This window comes from Mesoplodon mirus (assembly GCF_964341445.2).
Source record: "Mesoplodon mirus genome assembly, chromosome: 3".
NCBI classification, from domain to species: Eukaryota; Metazoa; Chordata; class Mammalia; order Artiodactyla; family Ziphiidae; genus Mesoplodon; species Mesoplodon mirus.
In genome coordinates, this window is record NC_138978.1 from 25,022,164 (window position 1) to 25,045,034 (window position 22,871).

A 22,871-nucleotide genomic window follows, 5' to 3' on the forward strand; every position below is an offset into this window, starting at 1 on the left:
ACAAGGACATCCAGCCTCAGGAATGGAAGGAACTTGGGAAAACCCTGGGGCTGACGTCCATCCCCCTGCCTTCCTTGCAGGGGCACCTGGGTCAAGGTCAAGGGTGACGGACTGTGAGGGCCCTGGCCGAGGGGCTCACATTCCAGCAGGAGTTCCCGTTATTTACAGGAAACACAATGAAATTCTTCCACAGAGAAGGAAGTGTGCTGTGCGAATGTGTAATTACATCAGTCGGATGCAGACGAAGCCACTGTCCCCGCAAAGCTCCCTGGAGCCTTTCATCACGCGTCCAGGGGCAGCAGCTCAGCCTGGGTGTGGGGCGGCCTGGCTCCACCTGGTCCCACCCTACAGACGCCGTCCCCTGGGATGCTGGCACTGCCCACACACCCAGCACTGGCTTGGGCCACACTGTGGACCACTGGGGGGCGGGAAGGAGGGCTGTGTCCAGGCAGCATCTGCAATCACATCTGCCCTGCTGCAGGGGGGCTGAGACTCCCCTAGGACGGGAGGAAGGAGGGCAGAGCCGGAGTGCAGCCTCAGTGTGGGGAGCGGAGAGAGCAAGACTGAGGGGAGAGCAGCACAAGGCGAGGGCAGGCCGAGGAGGCGGGCCTGAGGTGGGGACCTGTCCAGGGCGGAGCTCTGTCCTCAACTCGGAAGGCGCCACGGAAGGTGTTTGATCAGGGACTGATGTGGCCAGAGTTGCCTTTTTAAAAGGTCACACTGGCATCGGGTGGACAGGGCATCGGGGAGGAGGGCCAGGTGGATGGAGGCCATTCCCCAGGAGGCTGTGGGGCAAGAGGCTAGGCTCATGACCATGAGGATGATGGGAATGAGGAGGGGGAGGCAAAGGAGACGGCACAGAAAGCGCAACTATGGCAGCCAAGCTACAGGGATGGGCGCCTTCTGTGAATTTTCCCGCTTTCTTCTGGTGGTTGATGAGCAGTTTCACACCATCGTGGTCAGAAAAGATGCTTGATATGATTTCAGTCTTCTTAAATGTATCAAGACTTGTTTTGTCGGCTAACGTGATCTATCCTGGAGAATGTTCCATGTGTGCTTGACAAAAATGTCCATCTGCTGCTTTTGGATGGAATGTTCTGTACATATCTCATAAAATTCACCTGCAGCCGGGACAGGACCCCGGCCCGCCGTCCCTCCGAGGACCCCTCTTCCCTTTGATTTTTATAGTCCCTGTAAAGTAGGTACTATTACCATTATATCCATTTTGCAGATGAGGAAAATGAGACTCAGAGGGGACACAACACCCGCCAAAGATCCCACAGCTGGGAAGTGGCAAGACCAAGTCTGGACTCAGCCACTTTATCCATCATGCCCTTTGATGGGTCCTCTTGGGATGGTGGGTTTTATAGGTACTATTTTTTTTTTCTCTTTTCTCCAAACTTTCGGGAATGTATACATCTATAATCTAAAAATGGAATTAAATTTAAAAAGAATTCCACAGCACCTGTAAGATTTTTCAGAATCCGGGTCTCTTCCTGAAGTGCAGACTTTTGAGACACCAAATCAGATAGCAGTCATCCCTGCTTTGCATAAAACCGTGGGGATTCTATGGGCTCCCCTGGTGGCGCAGTGGTTAAGAATCCACCTGCCAATGCAGGGGACATGGGTTTGAGCCCTGGTCCGGGAAGATCCCACATGCTGTGGAACAACTAAGCCCGTGCACCATAACTAATGAGCCCGCACGCCTAGAGCCCATGCTCTACAACAAGAGAAGCCACGACAATGAGAAGCCTGCATACCACAATGAAGAGTAGCCCCTGCTCTCCACAACTGGAGAAAGCCCGCGCACAGCAACGAAGACCCAACGCAGCCAAAAATAAATAAATTAAAAAAAAAAAAACAACCAACGGCGGGGATTCTCTCTCCACCATCCTTAGTCAGGAGCTTGGGTGGGGCACCAGCTTGCTGGCTTTGTCTGCTCCCACACAAGCCCGAGACAACACTGCATTTATCCCTCAGCCTCTAACTGCAGAGAAACCCACAAGTCCTTTCAGTATGGGCCCGCATGATAGGAAAACATTTCCCCCAAGAATGATGAGCCTGCCTCGTGGAGCCGCTGTGAGGAGAGGGCAATCCATGCAGATAACACAAGGGGTCAGGAAATGTTGGTTTTAACAAGTGAACCCTCTGTGTTTTGGAAGGCAGTGGTTTACAAAGGAGGAGTTATAACTGAAGTGTTTGGGGTTATCGCTTAGTGTTAAATACGAAGGACTGATCTGAATCTAAAAACAACAACAACATACAAATGAACTTACTTACAAAGCAAAACAGACTCAGACTTAGAGAACGAACTTGTGGTTACCAGGGGGTAACCAGAGAAGAACCGTGGCGGGGGAGGGATAGATTGGGAGTTTGGGATTGACATGTACACATTGCTATATTTAAAATAGATAACCAACAAGGACCTATTGTAAAAAACAAAACCAAAAACCAAAAATCAAACAAACAGAAAAACCAAAGGACTGAACTGGGGACCAACATCACTTTATGGTGGGTTATACACATAACAGACAAAAGTCATGATATCACTGGCAGGGCTTTCAGATAACCTTTGTGCAATACTCGAATCTTACACTTGAGGAAACAGAGGCTCCAGAGGAGAAGAAAAACTGAGGCCCAAAGGGCAGAGTATCCCAGGGATTAAGCACTCAGGCTGGCTTGTCCACTCCACAGTCACATGCTCCATTTGAGATTACTCCCTTCATCCGGACATCCACCCCTTTGTTACTAGCATTGTTATCCCCATTTTACAGATGAGGAAACTGAGGCTCAGCTGAGGAAATCTCTTGTTCAAGTTGCCATCACCTGTGGAGGAGCCAGGATTCAAAACAAGATTTCCCTGAGTCCAAATTTCATGCATGCCGTTTCAAAAACAATCCATTGTCTTAAGCCAGAAAGCCTAGATCCTACCTTTTAATATCTATGTGACCTTGAGCCTCTATTTCACTATCTATAAAATAAGGATAATAGCAGAGGAGAGATTAAATGATAGTTAGGTGAGATCATGCACTTACACTGCAACGTGCTGTAAAAGTTTAAGGGATTTTTTTTTTTAATATCCAAGGTCACACAGCTAACTTGCGGCAAAGTACACCGTGATCATTTCTGTTTAGATGCAATATGAAACGTAGGTCTGCCACTAACTAGCTCCGTTTCCTCATCTGTAAAATGGGTATAATAATAGAATGTATTTCTAATTTTGTTGTGAAGCTACATAGGCAGAGGGCTTGGCACAGCATCTGGCATTCAGTAGGTGCTAAATAAATGTCTTCCTTTTCTTGTCTCCAACCATAAGCAAGCTCACCTTTCGGACACTTTAAGACCTTATTAGAGTCTAGGGCTTCCCTGGTGGCGCAGTGGTTAAGAATCCACCTGCCAACGCAGGGGACACAGGTTTGAGCCCTGGTCCAGGAAGATCTCACATGCTGCGGAGCAACTGAGCCCGTGTGCCATAACTACTGAGCCTGCACTCTAGAGCCTGCAAGTCACAACTACTGAGCTCGCGAGCCTAGAGCCCATTCTCTGCAACAAGAGAAGCCACTGCAATGAGAAACCTGCGCACCGCAACAAAGAGTAGCCCCCACTCACCACGACTAGAGAAAGCCTGTGTGCAGCAACGAAGACCCAATGCAGTCAAAAATAAATAAATTAAATAAATAAAATAAAATAAAGACCTTATTAGACTTTAGGAATGATTTTTGCAAGTCTCCTCTACCCCATCATGAACCATAGTAAAAGTATCTCACATTATCTATGAATTTATATATATATGTGATTTTTAATGACATTTTTAATATTGCATTTGAAATGGATTGTTGGTTTCGATAGCATAGTTTTGTTTTTGTTTTTTTCTGAACTTTGGAAGCAAGGCACTCTTTTTCAGGTCTCAGACATTTCCATGAGCCTTACAAAAGTATTAGGCCCTGGGCCCTGTATCTGTTGTCCCCAGTGTACAAGGTGGGCCTGATGACCCCTTTGGTGAAGAAGGAGGAGGGCCAGGAGACTTTTGCCTGCCCAGGCACAGGGGGCAGAGCTGAGTTCTCAGAATTAAAACTAGAGGGTGTGCTGTGCCACGGGTCCTCCGCTCAAGGAGGACCAGCCAGGAGGGGACAGGATCTGTTTTCACATTGTTCTGTTTCAAGTGTCCTGGCCCCAGACCTGCACTTTCCTGCAGAGGACAGCAGCTGAGGGGACGCTGGGGCAGGCAGGGGAAGGACACAGCCACTCGCCTGGTCCCATCTCCCTTCCATGGTGAAAGGGGACTTTCAGGACACCCCAGGGACCAAATTCAAAGTAACTGCTGCTTTGCTTTGCTGAGTGCTTATGCATATTCTCATATTCTCTCATTTTAAACCTCACAATAACCATAAAAGCTGGGGGGCGCTGTTGTCCCCATTTTACAGATGAGGAAACAGGCACAGAGTAAGTTCACCCAGCTAGTGGGCACTGGAGCTGGAATTCCAACCCAGGTCTGTGTCCTCAACTTCTCACTGGATTTGATGCTAAATTTATTCAAAGTCTCAATAATTAATGAATAACAATGACAGCTAAGATGGGTATACCTTTTCTTAAAACTCAAAGATTATATGAATACTTTCTCACTGTAAAATATCCAAGCAGTATGAATATAGAAAGCATCTTAATTTTCATGAGATTCCCCAGGTGAGGCAACTGCGTGGTAATGTGTGAGAAGCTCTGGTCCAAAGGATAAAGTGTTAAAGTGCCCAACTCCCCACACACTCCCAGTCTCACTCCTGGCCCTGGAGGTAATTGCCAGGGACAGTGGTGTGTTGAGAGTCTTCTGGACTAGCTCTTTCTTGTTCACTGTCTTATTTGATGCTCACAACAAGCAGGGCAGACGTCAAATGCCCTTAGGCCCGATGGCTTGCCCAGAGAGCCTGGATTAAAAACCCAATAACCTGCCTCCCTCTCCAGGAGGTGCCTATCCTCTTCTCCATGCCATGATAATTAGAGCTTAATTCCTCACATTCTGTGACCAACTCCATAGAAGCCTGTGGCTCCCATCTTTTATGGGTAACATAGATGTATTATAAAAGCCTTCTGGGGGCTCTGAGTCAACATTGTGTCTCAGCTTTGCAGTCAGAGAGGTTGGGTTTGAGCCTCAGTTTCCTCATCTGTGAAATGGGCATAAGAATCCCATCTCACAGAATGGTTGCAAGGATGAAATGAGATGAGCATGTGAAAGGCACCTGGCTAACATTTTTTGAGGGCTTACCAGTCCAATCATCCTCCCCACAGCCTTGCTCATTCATCAACTATATGGGCATCTTCCACATCCCAGGCACTGTTCTGGGTGCTGAGGACACAGGGATGCACAAGACAGGCTTTATGCCCTCATGGGACTGACACTAAAGAAGGGGAAGATGGCTGACAAGCAAGCCAACAAGATAAGTTCATATGTGAGAGTGCTCTGAAGAAAGTAAAACTGGGGGAGTCACATAGCTAGTGACCAGAGGAGTGGGAGGAAGTGGAACTTGAGCAAAGGTAGTCAGGGGAGGCTTCTCTGAGGAGGTGACCTTCGAGCTGAGGCCTGAATGAAGAGGAGAAAGCAGCCGCGCGATGACCTGGGGAGGACTGGGGAAGGTGGCAGAGGAGCCAGGAAAGAAGCCCTGTGAGGTGAGTGGGTGGGTGGGGTTGGGCAAAGCAGCAGAGGAGGGGTCTGTGATCAGACTCCACAATGAGGACACTGCAGCCTGAGGTGGAGCCCTTGCCTGGATCTCTGGCTCTCCCTGCCATTCTTTTTCTTTTTCTTTTTAATTAATTAATTAATTAATTTATGGCTTGCGCGCGGCCTTTCTTTTTTTTTTTTTTTTTTTTTTGCAGTACACGGGCCTCTCACTGTTGTGGCCTCTCCCATTGTGGAGCACAGGCTCCGGATGCGCAGGCTCAGCGGCCATGGCTCACGGGCCTAGCCGCTCCGCCGCATGTGGGATCCTCCCGGACCGGGGCACGAACCCATGTCCCCTGCATTGGCAGGCGGACTCTCAACCACTGCGCCACCAGGGAAGCCCCGGCCTTTCTTTTTAATTGCAGCGAGCGGGGGCGGTGCACAGGCCTCTCATTGCGGTGGCTTCTCTTGCTGTGGAGCACGGGCTCCAGGCGCACAGGCATCAGTAGTTGTGGCACTCAGGTTCAGTAGTTGTGGCTCACGGGCTCTAGAGTGCAGGCTCAGTAGTTGTGGCGCGCGGGCTTAGTTGCTCCACGGCATGTGGGATCTTCCCGGACCAGGGCTCGTACCCGTGTCCCCTGCACTGGCAGGTGGATTCTTAACCACTGCGCCACCAGGGAAGTCCTAATGAACTTTTGTTGAATGAATGAGTCTCTTGACTGCATGGGATTTCACTGATGAGCTTCCACAATGCTCTTTTACTTGTAATGAGTACTTACCATATTTAATCTTTTGTCATCTTTGTTCAGTTCAATAAATTAAACATTGACTGAGCACCTGCTGCCCACCAGGCACTGTGCAAAGCTGAAGGGGCTTATGGGGGAAAGCGACAGTCAAACAGTGTGATGGCTACTATGAGAGGGAATGGGCCAAATGCTGTGAGAGCCAGGAAGGAAGAACAGGCGGATTCTTAACCACTGCGCCACCAGGGAAGTCCCTCTCTCTGCCATTCTTTCCACTCTCCTGGCCTCTCCTGAAGTCAGGCGTTTGAGGACGTGGGCACGCACACACGCACCCACGCACATGCATATACATACATACACAAAAAGCACATACAGGGCCTCCCTGGTGGCGCAGTGGTTGAGAGTCCGCCTGCCGATGCAGGGGATACGGGTTCGTGCCCCGGTCTGGGAGGATCCCATATGCCGCGGGGCGGCTGGGCCCGTGAGCCATGGCCGCTGGGCCTGCGCGTCCGGAGCCTGTGCTCCGCGGCGGGAGAGGCCACAACAGTGAGAGGCCCGCATACCGCAAAAAGAAAAAAAAAAAAAAAAAAGCACATACACACATACGCACACACATGAACACACACATGCACATACATGCATGCACGCACATGCACACACTCAGAGGTCCTAGGAAGTGTGAGGGAGGCTGCAAGGAGTTTCAGTTCTATGCTGACTAGTCCGGAGCTTGCAGGAAGAGACAAACCAAGAGCTGAGGAGCCTCAGGCAAGGAGTTTCTGAAGTGGAGAAATAACCTTTGAGTACTTTGAGGGCTGATGTCAAAGCAGGCAGAATTGCTCCATGTTTGTGGTTAGTTGAGAAAGAGCTGGCTTGAGGCAGGGGAATGGTCTCTGCATGGTCTGCAGAGAAGGCAAGGGACCTACGTGCCAGAGAAAAGGGCAAAGGGCCTCTCGCTTCCACAGCCAACCTCGCCTGGTCTCAGGCTTAGAAGCAGGTGTGACCCACTCATCGCCTCTGGCAGAGGCTTGGGAAAGTCCACCAACTCTGCCCATTAACTAGTTGAAATGGGGAGGTTATTTTCTTTCCTCTGGCTTAGGATTTTGTCCCTGTAGAAGTAATTTCAAATATATTAGTGATCACAATTTGTGTGAAAAGTTTAAATTCCCGCCGTTATAAACAAAGACTTTCAATTTGGGTAAAAAATTAAAATGTAGGCATAGACCATCTACAAAAAGACATAGTTAAAATAAAAGGCACTGGTTTTACCCCCTTAGCAATCACATCTTCCTGGGAGAGGATAGGGAGCCAGAGGACCCCCACCATTTACCATGATATCTCAGGCATGTTGACCTTGAACCTTAGTTTCCTTATCTGCAAAATGAGGATAATGATGAATCCCTTCAGGGCTGTGGTGAGGATGACTATATAATGACCATGGGAGGGACCATGATTTGCTTAATCAGTCATTTGCAACTTAGTGTGAACGTTTGTTTCTTGTTTTTTTAAAAAATAAATTTATTTATTTATTTTATTTTGGCTGCGTTGGGTCTTCGTTGCTACACATAGGCTCTCTCTAGTTGTGGCGAGCAGGGGCTGCTCTTTGTTGCAGTGCGTGGGCTTCCCATTGCAGTGGCTTCTCTTGTTGTGGAGCATGGGCTCTAGGCATGTGGGCTTCAGTAGTTGTGGTGCTTGGGCTCAGTAGTTGTGGCGCATGGGCTTAGTTGCTCCAAGGCATGTGGGATCTTCCTGGACCAGGGCTCAAAACCGTGTCCCCTGCATTGCCAGGCAGATTCTTAACCACCGTGCCACCAGGGAAGTCCCGTGAACAAGTTTTTGATCCTTTCCTGAGTTGAGGTTTAGATCAGGAGAGGTGGGCAGAAGCTCAGAAGCATCTGGAGGAAAAGTCAAGGAGTGAGATCAGGGTCCAGACTTTACCTTCAGGCCTTAGAGCCCCACTGAAGGCCCCGTGGTGGGGAGGGGGGAAGGGACAGCTTGAGGGAGCGGGGGACTGACTAATCCAACCCTGAATGCAACAAAAGTGGGACCCCCAGGCCCATTTTCCTGGGATGGGGTGGGTGTTGACTGTTGGCTCTGAGTCTGAGTGACACAGGAAGTGGAGGAGGAAGTGACAGCAATGGTGGAGAGTGAGGAAATTCCAGGCCTCACCCCTGCTTTAGCCAGAAACAGGATTTAGGGCAGAGACCAAACCTGTTCAACGCCCTCCTTCAATAAGTATCATCGAAACCACTTACACCAGGCCTTGTGCTCAGTGCAGATGATAAAGCTACTCCATGTGGCCAGTTTCTTTGGATTCCGTTCTCTGTATTACACCAAGAGATTTTTGGCATTTTACCCCGCATCCAGAGTCACTAACAAGTGTACCCACAATAAGAAACTCAACCCAATCTGCAGTTACGTTCCTTATTTTCTGGCCTCGTACTTGTAAACTCCATTTCCACACATATTCCCCAGGTTTTTGCTGGTACTGATCAGCAAGATCTTACAATGCATTTGATGTGTCAGCCTTCTCCCAGGTCAGATTTTTGTATGTATTTCCCTGCTGAAAAGATTTGGCTCTACATAAAAAGAAATGAAATTGAGCTATTTGTAATGAGGTGGATAGACCTAGAGTCTGTCATACAGAGTGAAGTAAGTCAGAAAGAGAAAGACAAATACTGTATGCTAACACATATATATGGAATTTAAGAAAAAAAAAATGTCATGAAGAACATAGGGGTAAGACAGGAATAAAGACACAGACCTACTAGAAAATGGACTTGAGGATATGGGGAGGGGGAAGTGTAAGCTGTGACAAAGTGAAAGAGCGGCATGGACATATATACACTACCAAACGTAAGGTAGATAGCTAGTGGGAAGCAGCCGCATAGCACAGGGAGATCAGCTCGGTGCTTTGTGACCGCCTGGAGGGGTGGGATAGGGAGGGTGGGAGGGAGACGCAAAAGGGAGAGGATATGGAAACATATGTATATGTATAACTGATTAAATTTGTTATAAGGCAAAAAATTAAAAAAAAAAAAGCATATAAAAAAAAAAAAAAAAAAGATTTGGCTCTAGTTATGGTCTCAGAGAGGTGAAGCAACTTGCCCACGTTCCCACAGCTAGTATGTGGCTCCAGAGCCTGGGCGCTTAACCCACCTTTGCTTTAAAACAAGCACTCTGCTTAGAACTCCCAAAGAGTTTTTTTTTAATATTTATTTATTTATTTATTTTTGGCAGCGTTGGGTCTTCGTTGCTGCGCGCGGGCTCTCTCTACTTGCGGAGAGCGAGGGCTACTCTTCCTTGCGGTGCGCAGGCTTCTCATTTTGGTGGCTTCTCTTGTTGCGGAGCACAACAGGCTCTAGGTGCGCAGGCTTCAGTAGTTGTGGCGCGTGGGCTTAGTTGCTCTGCGGCATGCGGGATCTTCCTGGGCCAGGGCTTGAACCCGTGTCCCCTGCATTGGCAGGCGGATTCTTAACCGCTGTGCCACCAGGGAAGTCCCCCAAAGGATTCTTGAGGGTCACGCAGTCCATCTCTCATGCTGCTGCTGGGGACACTAAGGTGGGGAGATAGAAAGGGCCTTGTCAAAGGTCAGAGGTCAGGGACAGAGCCAAGCCTGTTTCCTGCTCTGCTCAGTGCCTCCCTGGGCAAAACCCGGCTCTGGGTTCGGAGAAAACTTCCTTTTACCTGTGCAAGCTCCCTTCCCCCAGCCCAGGGTTCCCTTGACTCCCTCCACATCCAGGCTCAGGGAGAGACCTGCATTGAGCAGGGTCTCCTTGCCCCTGCAGGGAAGTTCTGGCACGTCTCTGACCTGCACCTTGACCCGGACTACAAGGTGTCTGAAGACCCCCTCCAGGTGTGCCCATCCGCTGGGTCCCACCCGGTGCCCAGTGCAGGCCCCTGGGGCAACTACCTCTGCGATTCTCCCTGGATCCTCATCAACTCCTCTATCTACGCCATGAAGGAGATCGAGCCAGAGCCAGACTTCATCCTCTGGACTGGGTGAGAGCCGTCACCACAGCTACCCTTCCCCGGGCCACTGCCTGTGCCCCCTGCCTGCCTGGCACCTTCCCCACACCATCTCCCTTAGTCCTCACCAGCCCTGTTGCAGAGAGGATGAACCTGAAGCTCAAAGCTTGTCCAGGGGAGCCTGGGCCTGGCTGATTCCAGGGTCTGTGCCCTTGATCTTGTGTCTTACAGCCTCAGCAGAATGTGGCTCTCACTGAGGCTGGGGACAGGGTCATGGCATGTCTGGGCATGTGGGGAACTCCCGGATTTTAAGTTGGGGGTGGGCGTGGGGGTCGATGAACACTGGTGCCACTCCCACTGGGGTTTGGGGACTGCAAGCCCCAGAGATCCAAATACAGGGAGGGGAGAAGGTAGGAGGGCTGAAGGTGAACCAGCATTGGGACCAAGTGTCCTGGTCAGCTGCAGGCCACCCCCAGCTGCCCTGGCCCTGGGGATCCTCACTGGTCAGAGCACTACTCTGTGTGGAGAGAGCTTGAGGGGTGATTTCAGCTCAGCCACAGAGATGCCATTTCTGTTGTTCATCCATGGATGCTGCTGGAAGTCCTCTGACTTCCCTCAGCACTCGAGGTCCGTCCTTCACTCATTCGCTCCTTCCCTCCCTCCCTTGGTAGGTCAGCCTGTCTTGTGCTCACCCCCAGGAGACGGGGGGAACAGAGGTGATAGGGACCTGGACCCTCCTTCAGGGAGCTCATGGTCTCCTGGGCGACACAGACAAGGCCACTGACCATTATATCCCAGTGAGGAGAGAGGGTCACTGGGTGGATGGGGGAGCTTCACAGGGCAGGAAGTGGTGAACCAGGGAGTGGGTGAGGAGGGCTGGCAGGAACTCGGGCTGCTTGTGCCCTCCTCCAGCCTCTATGGACACTTCTGTAGGGAAGGCGGGATCAAACCCATGTCATCCCCAGCTGTCCCTCAGTGTGACATGGGAGTGATCGGAATGACCCTCAGATGGACTATGTGGTCAGCAGGGGGAGGGGCAAGGCTGGACACTTAGGAAATGTGAAAGTGTCTCAGGAGGGGCCTGGGCAGCTCTGGCTTCCCTGGGCTCAGGAATCCATCTAAGGAGAGAGTGAGATTTAGGCCACGACCCTGGCCTCCTGCTCTCTGAGGAAGGGTCCTTGGAGAAATGCGTAACATTCTAAAAGATTTGATCCCTTTGGGAAATTCATGACCCTTTAACAGAAGCATGATTTTTCTGGGAAATCTCTGGGACTTGCAGAGGTGTATGGCATTGGACAAGATGACCTCTAGGACCCTTCATAATTTTTCAATTTCTAAGAAATTGGACCTCTCCGGGAGAATTGCAGTCCCTTGGGGGATAACCTGTAGAAATTGGATGTGTTTTTGCAATCCCCTGAGGGATAACCTGTAGAAATTGGATGTGTTTTCTATCACACAGAATTAAAGGCTCCAAACTAGAAAAAAAAATGGAATTTTGTTCTATCTTCGTATTCCTGGCCTGTCCCCAGGGAGGACAGGGCTAAAAGGCCCCTCTTACTGCCCTAATGAGGGTATCAGAGTCACAGTAGGATGTAATGGATGTGAGCATAGATTCTGGAGCCAGGCTGACTGGTTCAAACTCTGACTCCACCACTGTCTAGTTGTATACATTAGGCAGGATCCTTCATCTTTCTGTGCCTCGGTTTCTTTATCTGTCAAATGGGACTAACAATAAACCTATGTTGTAGGGTTATTATGAAGAACAAATTAGTGGATAAGGGTACAATACACAGAAAGTACCCAGCACCAAGTGAGCCAGTGTGGGCTGCCAGTAGCGGTCTCAGGGCGATTCAGCTAATTAACTTCCCTGGGGAGTCTCTGGGCAGCAGCTGCCTCGCCCCGTCGGTCCAGCAGAGTCCTCAGGCTTTAGTTGTGAGGGCTCTTAGCATTCCCCAAACCTCCTTGCCCACTTCTTCCCCCACCTTGCTGCACCTTTCTAAGGTGGATCCAGGAAATTTAGGTCTGTCAAATGTGGGGGACTAAATGGTCCTGGGGTAGGTCCTCGACCTACCAGAGTAGATCTGAATTCTATATTCTGAAGCCAGCTCCAAACTCCTTAGAACCCTTGGGGAAACTCAGAACTCAGACACGGCTTCTCCATCCCAAGCTCCCCAGGGGCTTGCAGATGAGACTGGAAACCCAGAGCTTCCCTCTCAAGACCATATTAACTGCAACGTAGCAGCTACTACATTTTATATATATACTTTTCCCCCTTTGCTGAAGTCTCACAAATACTCTGTGTGTAGGTACCATTATTGTCCCTATTTTATAGATGAGCTAACAGAAGCTCAGAGAGGTTAAACAACCAGCCCAGGGACCCACAGCCGGTCAATGGCAGAGCCTGGGTTTGGACTTTGTCCCACGTGACTCCCAACTCCAGCCTGGTCATTCCCCTTCAGTAGCTGTCTGAGGCCCAGTTCTGCAGTCTCTCTTCTCATGTTAGAGCCATCCCTTCTTTTCCTTGTGCCACTTCCCGAGCTGCCTGGCGGTGTTTTGCAGTGATGACACGCCCCACGTGCCCAACGAGAACCTGGGAGAGGCGGCCGTGCTGCAAATTGTGGAGAACCTGACCGAGCTCATCAGAGAGGCCTTTCCAGGTAAGACTGTGCCCCAGGTCCCCACAGCATTCCCTGATGCCCAGGCGGTGCCTGGCACAGTGGGACGACAACAGCAGCAAGATGCAGAGGAACGACCTTCATCCATGGACAACGATGGCTGCTGGCCAAGTCCTGTGCCAGGCACTTCACAGCGATTGTGTCTTACCTTCCAACAACTCTGTAAGGAACACGAGAGTTTGTCGGCCTGTGGATACACATAGAATCCTGTTAATGGTGTTAAAAAACCAAATTCAACTGAGTAAATCTGAAGATGTATTTGGCTGTATTCAACAATTCATGAATCAGGCAGCATCCCAACTAGCAAATAGAAAGGAGCTCCAGGAACTTCCCTGGCAGTCCAGTGGTTAAGACTGCACTTCCACTGCATGGGGCACAGGTTCGATCCCTGGTCGGGGAACTAAGATTCCGCATGCTGTGCAGTGCGGCCAAAAAGAAAAGAAAGAAAAAAAAAAGAAAGGCACTCCAAGGAGCTGTACAAATGGAAGGTTTTATAAACAGAAGGCGGTGGAAAAAGGAAGATTCTAGCAAAAAGTGGATTGTTTCAGGCAAGGTTACCTTCATTTAGGGGAAGGGGTGGTGTCTATCAGGCAGATTTCCTCACTAGTGCTGACCAGGTAATTCCAGATTGACTGTTTAAAGGTCACATTCTTGGGAGAGGCTGAAACTTCAGTTAGGTTAGGTATTAACTTGGTTAATACCTAACTTGGTTTGCTGACCTGGGGCTTAGCACAGGTAACTCCATTTTGGGCCTGTTGTTTCTTTTTTAATAAAGGAAATGCCTGACATTTCACTGGCTTCTGTCCTGACAGTTTAACACCAGACTCACAGCCCCTTCTCAAGGCATTTACTGTTATATTTAGGCATCTTCCCTGGCTAAGTCTCACGTGGGCTCGCACACAGTCCTTGCATCCTGCTGTGGCTCTGGAATTGCCATCTACTGCCTTTAAACCATCCCAGGTGCTGGGACTTTGGGGAGATGCTGATTTCCAGCCAAAGTACTATTTTGTGGTATAATCCAAGGCCTTCAGAGCCTGGGAGAGCAGGCCAGGACTGTGAGTGATTATGATAGCAGCCCCACGGGACTTGACAGGGAGAATGTAGCCTGGGTGCTCTATCTAATGGCCCTTGAAAATGGCTTTAATCAGGCTGTGCCAAACACAAGGTCCTGGGGGCCGAATCAGGCTCTCAGCCCGCCAGCTGGACACCTGTGAAAGCAAACCCCTAGGACCCCCCCATCCCCCAATCTCCTTTGGGTTCCAGCACAGCTGCTTCCTCTAAAGGTCTTGGTCATGGGTCCCCAGGACCCAGATATGAAATAATGATAATAAAAATAAGTAATAGCAGCAGCAAGAACAACTATATGTATCCATGTATCAAGGGCCAAGTGTCAGGCACTCCTCTAAGAATATTATATGCCTTAGCTCATTCACTGTCAGGAATGAGACTCAGGAGACTCAGAGAGAATGGAGCTGTCTCACTTTTTTTTTTTTAATCTTTTTTTTTTTTTTTTCCACGGTACGCGGGCCTCTCACTGTCGCGGCCTCTCCCGTTGTGGAGCACAGGATCTGGACGCACAGGCTCAGCGGCCATGGCTCACGGGCCCAGCCACTCCGCGGCACGCGGGATCCTCCCGGACCGGGGCACGAACCCATGTCCCCTGCATCGGCAGGCGGACTCCCAACCACTGCGCCCCCAGGGAAGCCCTGTCTCACATTTTTACTGATGACAAATGTGAGCCTTGGGGTCAAGGAAACAGGCAAGGTTGAGGATGCAGATCCTGGTTTGAGGACATCTCTTACCTATCACTCCTACTGCCACTCCAGGAGGGGCCCCCGAGCTGCTGTTACCATCCCACATCTGTCCCCGAGGCAACCTCATTTCTGACACCTCCTTCCCTCAACGTAAATCAGTTTGTGCAAAGAAGTTGCCTTGATGCTTCTAGTCTGTGTAACTCAACCCAACCCAACCCAACCCAGATATGCTTGGGCTAGTTCATCTTCCAGCAGAAGTCGCTACTAGGTTCAAACCAGGACACTCTCCCCCATGGCAACAATAGGTATTATTATCCCCAGTGTATAGATAAGGAACCTATGGCTCAAAGCTAGTCAGTTCCTAGGGAGGGATTCAAACTCAGATCCAACACTGAGCACTCTTTTCTCTGCTCCACATAGGGCTTCAGGAATAAAAGTGAAATAATGGATAAGAAAATGCTTTATTACTATGACTTAACATACAAGTGTAAATAAGATTTTACAGTTTATAACACGCTTGCACATTTATTTATTTAGTTATTTATTTATTTTGCGGTATGCGGGCCTCTCCCTGTTGCGGCCTCTCCTGTTGCGGAGCACAGGCTCCAGACACGCAGGCCCAGCGGCCATGGCTCACGGGCCCAGCCGCTCCGCGGCATGTGGGATCCTCCCGGACCGGGGCACGAACCCGTGTCCCCTGCATCGGCAGGCGGACTCCCAACCACTGCACCACCAGGGAAGTCCGCTTGCACATTTATTGAATTTCCTAAATCCAAGATACCATTGGCTATAAGATGTTTCATTATTTTATGTATCGTTAAGAAAAAAAATGCTCTCCGGGGAATTCCCTGGTGGTCCAGTGGTTAGGACTCAGCCCTTTCACTGCAGGGGGTGCGGGCTTAATCCCTGGTTGGGGAACTAAGATCCTGTAAGTTGCATGGCATGGCCAAAAGAAAAAAAAGAAAAAAAAATGCTGTCCATTGAAGTATGACACAGAACTTTCTCATGGCCTCAATGGTAAGGCACATCCCACTTATAGAGATGTTAAAATATGAACACATTGGAAGAGGTGAAATGAGGCATTATCTTATTTGAGAATGGTAGCAACATAGGTCAAGCAGAACACTCCCTATCATAGAGATAAATAAGCTGAAGCAACTTGTTGGAGAAGAGGAAGGGACTGAAATTTGAGATTTTGGTTCCATGTCATGAGTGCTTCCTGCCACGTGCACCTGTGTCCCCCCATCAGAGTCACTGTGAACACTGGTCCCTGTCTTTCCACCGATGGTAAACACAGGTGTGCAAGGCAAACGGATCCAGGTCCCAATTCAGGTTCTGCCACGCTCTAGCTGGGCCATCCTCTGGACACTCAGTGTTCTCCCTGTGCAAAATGAGGAAAATAATGGTACCCGCCCAAAAGGTTGTTATGAGGATTAAATAAGGTAATCCATTCATTCATTTAGTCAGTCAACAAATATTTGAGTGTCCTCAACGGGTGAGACATCACGCTAGGGGTAGCGGATGTGGCCGTGAACAAGATGCCAGGTCATGCCCTCATGGAGCTTAGGCTTGTAAGGATCTTCTAACAGTGCCCGACACATAGAAGTGGCAAAAACCTGTTACCCCAAAACTGGGTTTGCCTCTTGGTGGGTGTCAAGCCAAAAGACACAACCAAGCCAAAGATCAGAAGGAAGGATTTATTACTTGCAACAAGTAAGGAGAAAACCAGGGATCTTTCCAAATCAGTGTGTCCTTGAACAGCAAAACTGGGGGAGCTTTTAAGCTAAGGATATATGCATATTCATGAAGGGGCTTGAGCAGGAGAATGCAACTTAGAATTGGGGCAAAGGTTGACAGAGTCCAAGCTTTAGTTGATTGAAGTCACAAGGGTCAGCAAAGGTCAGCATCATCATTCCTTAGGTTCCAGTTGATCTCATGGTTGAGGGGGTTTAAATTCTGCCAAACAGCTCAAGACAGTGCTTCAGGCTAATCTTTACCATTGAAACAGAACTGGGAGTCTTTACAACTGATTTATTATCTTTGCCCTTGTTACTTCTCTTGCCTGATAACAGTCGTTTGTTCTTTTGTTCCCTTAAGATCATTGTTACTGAGATCTGTTCAAGGGCAAGCATTGTAGCCAGGCTTAGATCCCAGAATGGCTTAGGCCAAAAATGGCTTCTCTTATGTCTCTGGGGACCCCCCCACCTTATCTGCTTATCAACCGGGAGAGATAACCTCCCTTCTCATCTGCCTTTGGGATGCTAGGGATTTGTGTTCTCTCTTAAGTGAATTATTTTATTTTTTAAAAATAAATATCAGAGCTGTATTTAATTCTGTTGTTTATTTATTTATTTATTTTTGGCTGCACTGGGTCTTCGTTGCTGCGTGCAGGCTTTCTCTAGTTGCAGTGAGGTTGGGGGGGGCTCGTGGCAGTGCGCAGGCTTCTCATTGCGGTGGCTTCTCTTGTTGCAGAGCACAGGCTCTAGGCGTGTGGGCTTCAGTGGTTGTGGCACGCAGGCTCAGTAGTTGTGGCTTGCGGGCTCTAGAGCGCAGGCTCAGTAGTTGTGGTGCACAGGCTTAGTTGCTCCGCGGCATGTGGGATCTTCCCAGACGAGGGCTCGAACCCACGTCCCCTGCATTGGCAGGCGGATTCTTAACCACTGCACCACCAGGGAAGTCCTTAAATGAATTCTTATGGCTGCCTGCATCTATGTTAGAGAGGTGAGGTTTTCTTTCAGGCAGTCACAGCCATGATTTCTGGCTTTGTGAATAATTCCTCATGGGAATTCTACGGCCTCCTCCTTTGGCAGAGCTTAGCATTTCCAGATCTTGTAGGCTATACAGGGTAAAGGGTTTGTTAGAATCATTTTTTTTCAAGTAGGAACTGGAGGCACCAGGCTTCCTCATTGGTTCAAGTTCACTCCCTGGGGTAAGCCAAGCTCATATAAGGGCAAGGCCCTGCCTTGAGCTCAGAAGAGTTTTTGTTTACTATCAAATATTTATTGAGCAACTACTACATGCCAGACACAGATGTAAAATAAAAGCAGGAGTGAGGCTACTCACAAGGAAGAAATGAGTCTGACAGGCTCCCCTCTCCCTCCTGGGTTCATTCACAGGCCACATCCTCAGGGAGGCTCCCCTGACCCCCACTCCCACCCCTGTTACACACTCCCACAGCAAGTGTCTTTTCCCTTTTTGTGACAGCCATTGCTCAATGCCTATCAACCCTATTGCACTGCCAGGCCTCTGGGCCTGGGGGCCCAGGTCTACCCGTTTGCACGTACTAGGTGCTCAATAAATATTTGTTGATTCATGAATGAGTGAAACTCCCAAGGTCTTCCAGGGTGCAGCAGACCCCTTCCCTAACAGTAAGATGGATCTGGAATTGACAAGAACAAAGTACACTAAATGACCAAGTGGCTGATCATGGATCTAAAGGTTATTTGGATCTTCTAGCTTTCTCCTCCTCATCTCATGCTTCATTTCTGACCACGGAACTTTCTGCTGGGAATGGAGTTAGAGAACTCACTGCTCTTCCTTCCCAGATCTGAGCCAAGTTCTGCCAGATTCTATTATGTGGTTTTCTGCTTGGCTCTGTATTTTTCCTTATCTGTGCTACAGCTCTTCCCTATTAGCTCTGATAGCCAGTGGCTGAAACTAACTCCACTAAGCACTTTTGCATATATATTCTTATATTTTTCTTTTTCCTCCCAGATACTAAAGTCTATGCTGCTTTGGGAAATCATGACTTTCACCCCAAAAACCAGTTCCCAGCCGGAAGCAACAATATCTACAATCGGGTAGCAGAGCTGTGGCGACCCTGGCTCAGTAACGAATCCATCGCTCTCTTCAAAGAAGGTACTAACACCATTTGCTACTGTAAGGAGCACTTTATGCCAAGGTCTGATCTAATTTCATCTTCACAACAGCCCCATGAAATAAGGACTGATTTTATCCCCATTTGACAGATAAGGAGACTGAGGCTTGAACATACCAAGTCACTTGGCCCAGGTCACCCAGCTTGGAGGAGCCAGACTTGGGAGTAGGATCCAGGGCTGATTCCAATGCCCATGTTCTTAACTCCACAGCACTAATGAGGATCATAAGAGAATATTCACTGAGCATTTCCTGTGTGCCCGGAACTGCCCTCAGCACACTGCTAGACTCCTTACAACAATCCTAGGTAGGGGCAGTGACCTTCAGTTCAGGCCAGGTTTCTCAACCTTGCCACTGTTGACATTTGGGGCTGGATAATTCTTTGTTGGGGGGCTGTCCTGTACGTTGTAGGGTGCTTAGCAGCATCCCTGGCCTCTACCCACTAGTTGCTAGTAACACCTCCAGGTGTGAAAACCAAAAATGTCTCTGGATGTTGCCAAGTGTTCCCTTGGGGACAAAATCACCAGGTTGAGAATCACTGGTTTGGAGACACAGTATCCCAAAGTGACCTGACCTCCTCTCCTTCCTTTCCTCAGTCCCTTGCTGCTGGGGCTCCCCATTGGTCAAACCCAACCAGAAGCTCACAGCACAGAAGCCCATGGATTTAACCCACAGCTCCTGGGGCAGAGAGCTGAGCGGAGAAGGGCTGACAGTGGATCTGGAGGGACAAACACACCTCCACGTTATTCCCATTATACGGAGGAGGAAACTGAGGCATAGAGAGGTTAAGGAACTTTCCCAAGTTGCACAGCTAAGAAGTGATAGAGCCAGGACTTGAACCCAGGCAGCCTGGCTCCAGAGCCTTTGGTCTTACCCACGATGCCACTCCTATGGGAAAGATGGGAAGGGAGGACGCAAGGGAAGGAGAAGGTGGGGGAGTGAAGTGGAGGGGGACAGAGGTGTGTCTGTTCGGAGGCTGGAGACCCCTTCAGATTCCCCCTGGCTGTGATGTCCTAGGTGCCTTCTATTCTGAGAAACTGCCGGGGCCAAGCGCGGCTGGGCGAATTGTGGTCCTCAACACCAATCTGTACTACAGCAACAACGAGCAGACGGCCGGCATGGCTGACCCTGGCCAGCAGTTCCAGTGGCTGGACGATGTGCTGACCAATGCGTCCCGAGCTGGGGAAATGGTAAGGGCTCCCCACTCCTCCTCTTCCCTCCCTGGGGTCTCTTCCCGTACAAGTCCCCCACTTTGGCACAGACTCACCCACTCACTTGAGATGCCCACATCACAGAGGGTCCTTCATCAGCTCAGCACCTGAGGGGGCTGCTTCCAACCTCACAACAGCCTGTGAGGCTGGGACCCTGGAGTCCATTGCAGATGTGAGGCTCCTGATGGGCAGTGACAGTCTCAAGTCACACAATAAGTGGTGGGGCCTAGACTAGAACCCCAGTCTCCAGAATCCAAGGCCAGCACAGCTGCAGCCACACTGTGGGCTAGACCTCAAGGGGATGCCCTGCCCTTGAGGTGTGTCCATCTAGTCTGCTGGGCTAGCAGGCCCCCGATGACTGACCCTGTGTCTCATTTGCCTGAGTCCCTGGTCTGACCAGCGCAGCCCAGCAGGATCTCATAGCCAGTGCTTTCGCCCTCACTATGCATCAGATATGTTGCTAAGTGCTTTATATGGATGATCTCATTTAACTCTCATATCTCCACCAGTTAGGTGTCCTTCCCGATGAGAAAACTGAAGCTCAGAGAGGTGACACACAGCTGGTGTCCAGCTGCAGTTTGGCTCCAAAGCTCATACTCTTAACTGTCCTTCCTACCACTGCCCCTGCCCCCCATTCTACCTCTTGCAACGGGGGACCAAGGGCCCAGGCATTGTTAGCTGAGAGACTCGAGGAATGTAAGACGTGAACACACATTACCACACAGCATATGCTACACAACCATGCAAGGAAGATTTGGTTACAGTGCCTGAGCTCTCCAAGAAGAGAAGACTTGTCTCTGAAGGATCAGAAAAGTCTCAGGAGGACGTATCCTTTGAGCTGGGTTTTGAAGCATGAGTAGCATTTACAGAAGTGAAAATGAGAAGGGCGCTCCAGGTGGCAGGCATAGCATGCGTAAAGGCACAGCGGGAGGGAAGCATGTGGCACATTCATTTCTGGGTACAGGGAGATGCCGGATCACCTGGGAGAGGGACGGGGGAGGAGGTACCTTTGAGCCCATCTGCTTGCCTCTGGGGAGACGGGCAGGGTGTGAGAGGTAGAGACGAAGAGTTGTGGAAGGGGTCTCTGAGCCCCTGCTGGGCACCCCTTCCTCATAGGTGTACATTATCGGCCATGTGCCCCCGGGGTTCTTTGAGAAGACGCGGAACAAAGCGTGGTTCCGGGAGGGCCCCAACCAGGAGTACCTTAAGGTGGTCCGGAAGCATCATCGAATCATTGCAGGGCAGTTCTTCGGGCACCACCACACCGACAGCTTTCGGATGTTCTATGATGATGCAGGTACCCAACCTGGAGGGCAACGGCCAGACCAACTCCCTCTTTCCCTCGCCAGCCTCTCAGCTCCACTCTCTCCTGAAAGGTGCCCCCATCAGTGTCATGTTCCTTACACCTGGGGTCACCCCATGGAAAACCACGCTACCTGGAGTGGTCAACGGAGCCAACAATCCAGGCATCCGGGTGTTTGAATACGACCGAGCCACACTGAGCCTGCAGGTCAGGAGCCTTGGGTCTGCTGGGGCCAGAGGAGGAGGGAGGAGGGACCTGATAACACCACTGCCTTCCCTAGCTAATCCACCCTCTACTGACCACTGAGACTCAGGAAGGTCAAGTTACTTCCACCCTTTTAGAGCTCAGGATCAGAAGAACCCTGGCTCTACCTCCAAGTCCTGCCACCAAGTCAGGTCAATTCTTCTCCAAATTGCCCTTTGCCCTGGATCATTGTCAAGGCCTCCTACTTGTTTTCCCCGCCTCCAGCACTGCCTTGCTGTAGCTCATCTGGTACAACTAAGGAGGGGGATTAATCTTTCTAAAGCTCTTCTTGTCTCTTTCCTGCTCAAAAACCTTCAGTGGCTCCTCAGTGCTCCCAAGATAAGTTGGATCTCTTTGGCCTGGTATTCAAGGTCTCTCACAGTGTGACTCTCCTTGGCCTGGTATTCAAGGTCTCTCACAGTGTGACCTCAGGCCCACTGCCAAGTCTTCTCTACACTGACTACGCTGCAGCCAAGCAGGCCCCTAACTCAATGAGCAATCCCACACCTCCTGGGATGTGCTTGTGATTACTGAAATGACAAACAAATATTATTCCTTAATGTATTCAACAAAACGTGTTAAGCCTCTGCTGTGTGCCAGGCCCCGTGCTAAGCTCAGGAGATACATAAGCGAACAAAAGTCACTGCTCTCCTGGAGCTGACAGACAATAAACAAACACATAAAGTTAAGTGTGGCACGAAATAAGTGCTAAGGAGAAAAGAAAGCAGGGTGAGGAGGCAGGTGGTGACACTTACGGGGTACGTGTATATGTGTGTGGTGTTAATGGGGCAGGGAAGTGTCACGGATACGGTGACATTTGAATTCTGAGTAACTTCAGGGAGTGAGCCGTGGGAGTGTCTGCGGAAGGGGCAGGAAGAGCATGCCATGGGCCCAGGGTGGGAATGTGCTTGGTGTGTTAGGGGTGGAGCAGGGAGGCCCGTGGGGCCACGGCCGAGGTCATGAGCAGATGGGGGGAGGGGGCGTCAGCTAATGTAGGTCACGAGGACGACTCTGGAATTTTAGAAAACCATCATTCTGCTGGGTGGAGAACAGGCTGTAGGGGGTAAGGGCAGACACAGGGGGATCAGTTAGGAGGTGACCACAGCCACTGAGAGGTGATGGTGGTGTGGGCCAGGGTGGCACCCGTGGGTGGTGAGGAGACCCAGATCCTGGATGTATCTTGAAGGCAGAGCAGACAGGATTTGCTGGTGGATTGGATGAGGGGTGGAAGAGAACGCGAGGAGGCAACGAGGGCTCCAAGGCTTTGGCCAGAGCACCTGGAAGGATGAGGTTGCCATTTACCAAAACGGGCTCACTGCAGGAGGAGCAGATTTTGGAGGAAAACCAGACGCCTGGCTTTCTTGTTAACTTTGGGATGTCTAAGTGGCATCCAGGTGAAAATGCTGAGGGAAGAGGCAGCTGGGTATTCAAGTTGGAGTTCCAGAAGAGG

At 50.0% G+C, this 22,871-nt stretch overlaps 1 protein-coding gene across 2 annotated transcripts in view; it reads left to right on the forward strand.

Moving 5' to 3' along the window:
* SMPDL3B (sphingomyelin phosphodiesterase acid like 3B) overlaps nt 1-22,871 on the forward strand; it is a 31,930-nt gene that overhangs the window by 7,620 nt on the left and 1,439 nt on the right. Inside the window, exons 2-7 of one of the 2 annotated variants that reach the window (XM_082614018.1) lie at nt 10,179-10,392; nt 12,919-13,016; nt 18,503-18,646; nt 19,682-19,854; nt 20,992-21,172; nt 21,252-21,385. In XM_082614018.1, coding sequence (XP_082470144.1) covers nt 10,179-10,392; nt 12,919-13,016; nt 18,503-18,646; nt 19,682-19,854; nt 20,992-21,172; nt 21,252-21,385 — 944 coding nt within the window. Of the gene's footprint in view, nt 1-10,178; nt 10,393-12,918; nt 13,017-18,502; nt 18,647-19,681; nt 19,855-20,991; nt 21,386-22,871 lie in introns of both variants that reach the window. The other variant, XM_082614019.1, reaches the window with a different exon arrangement.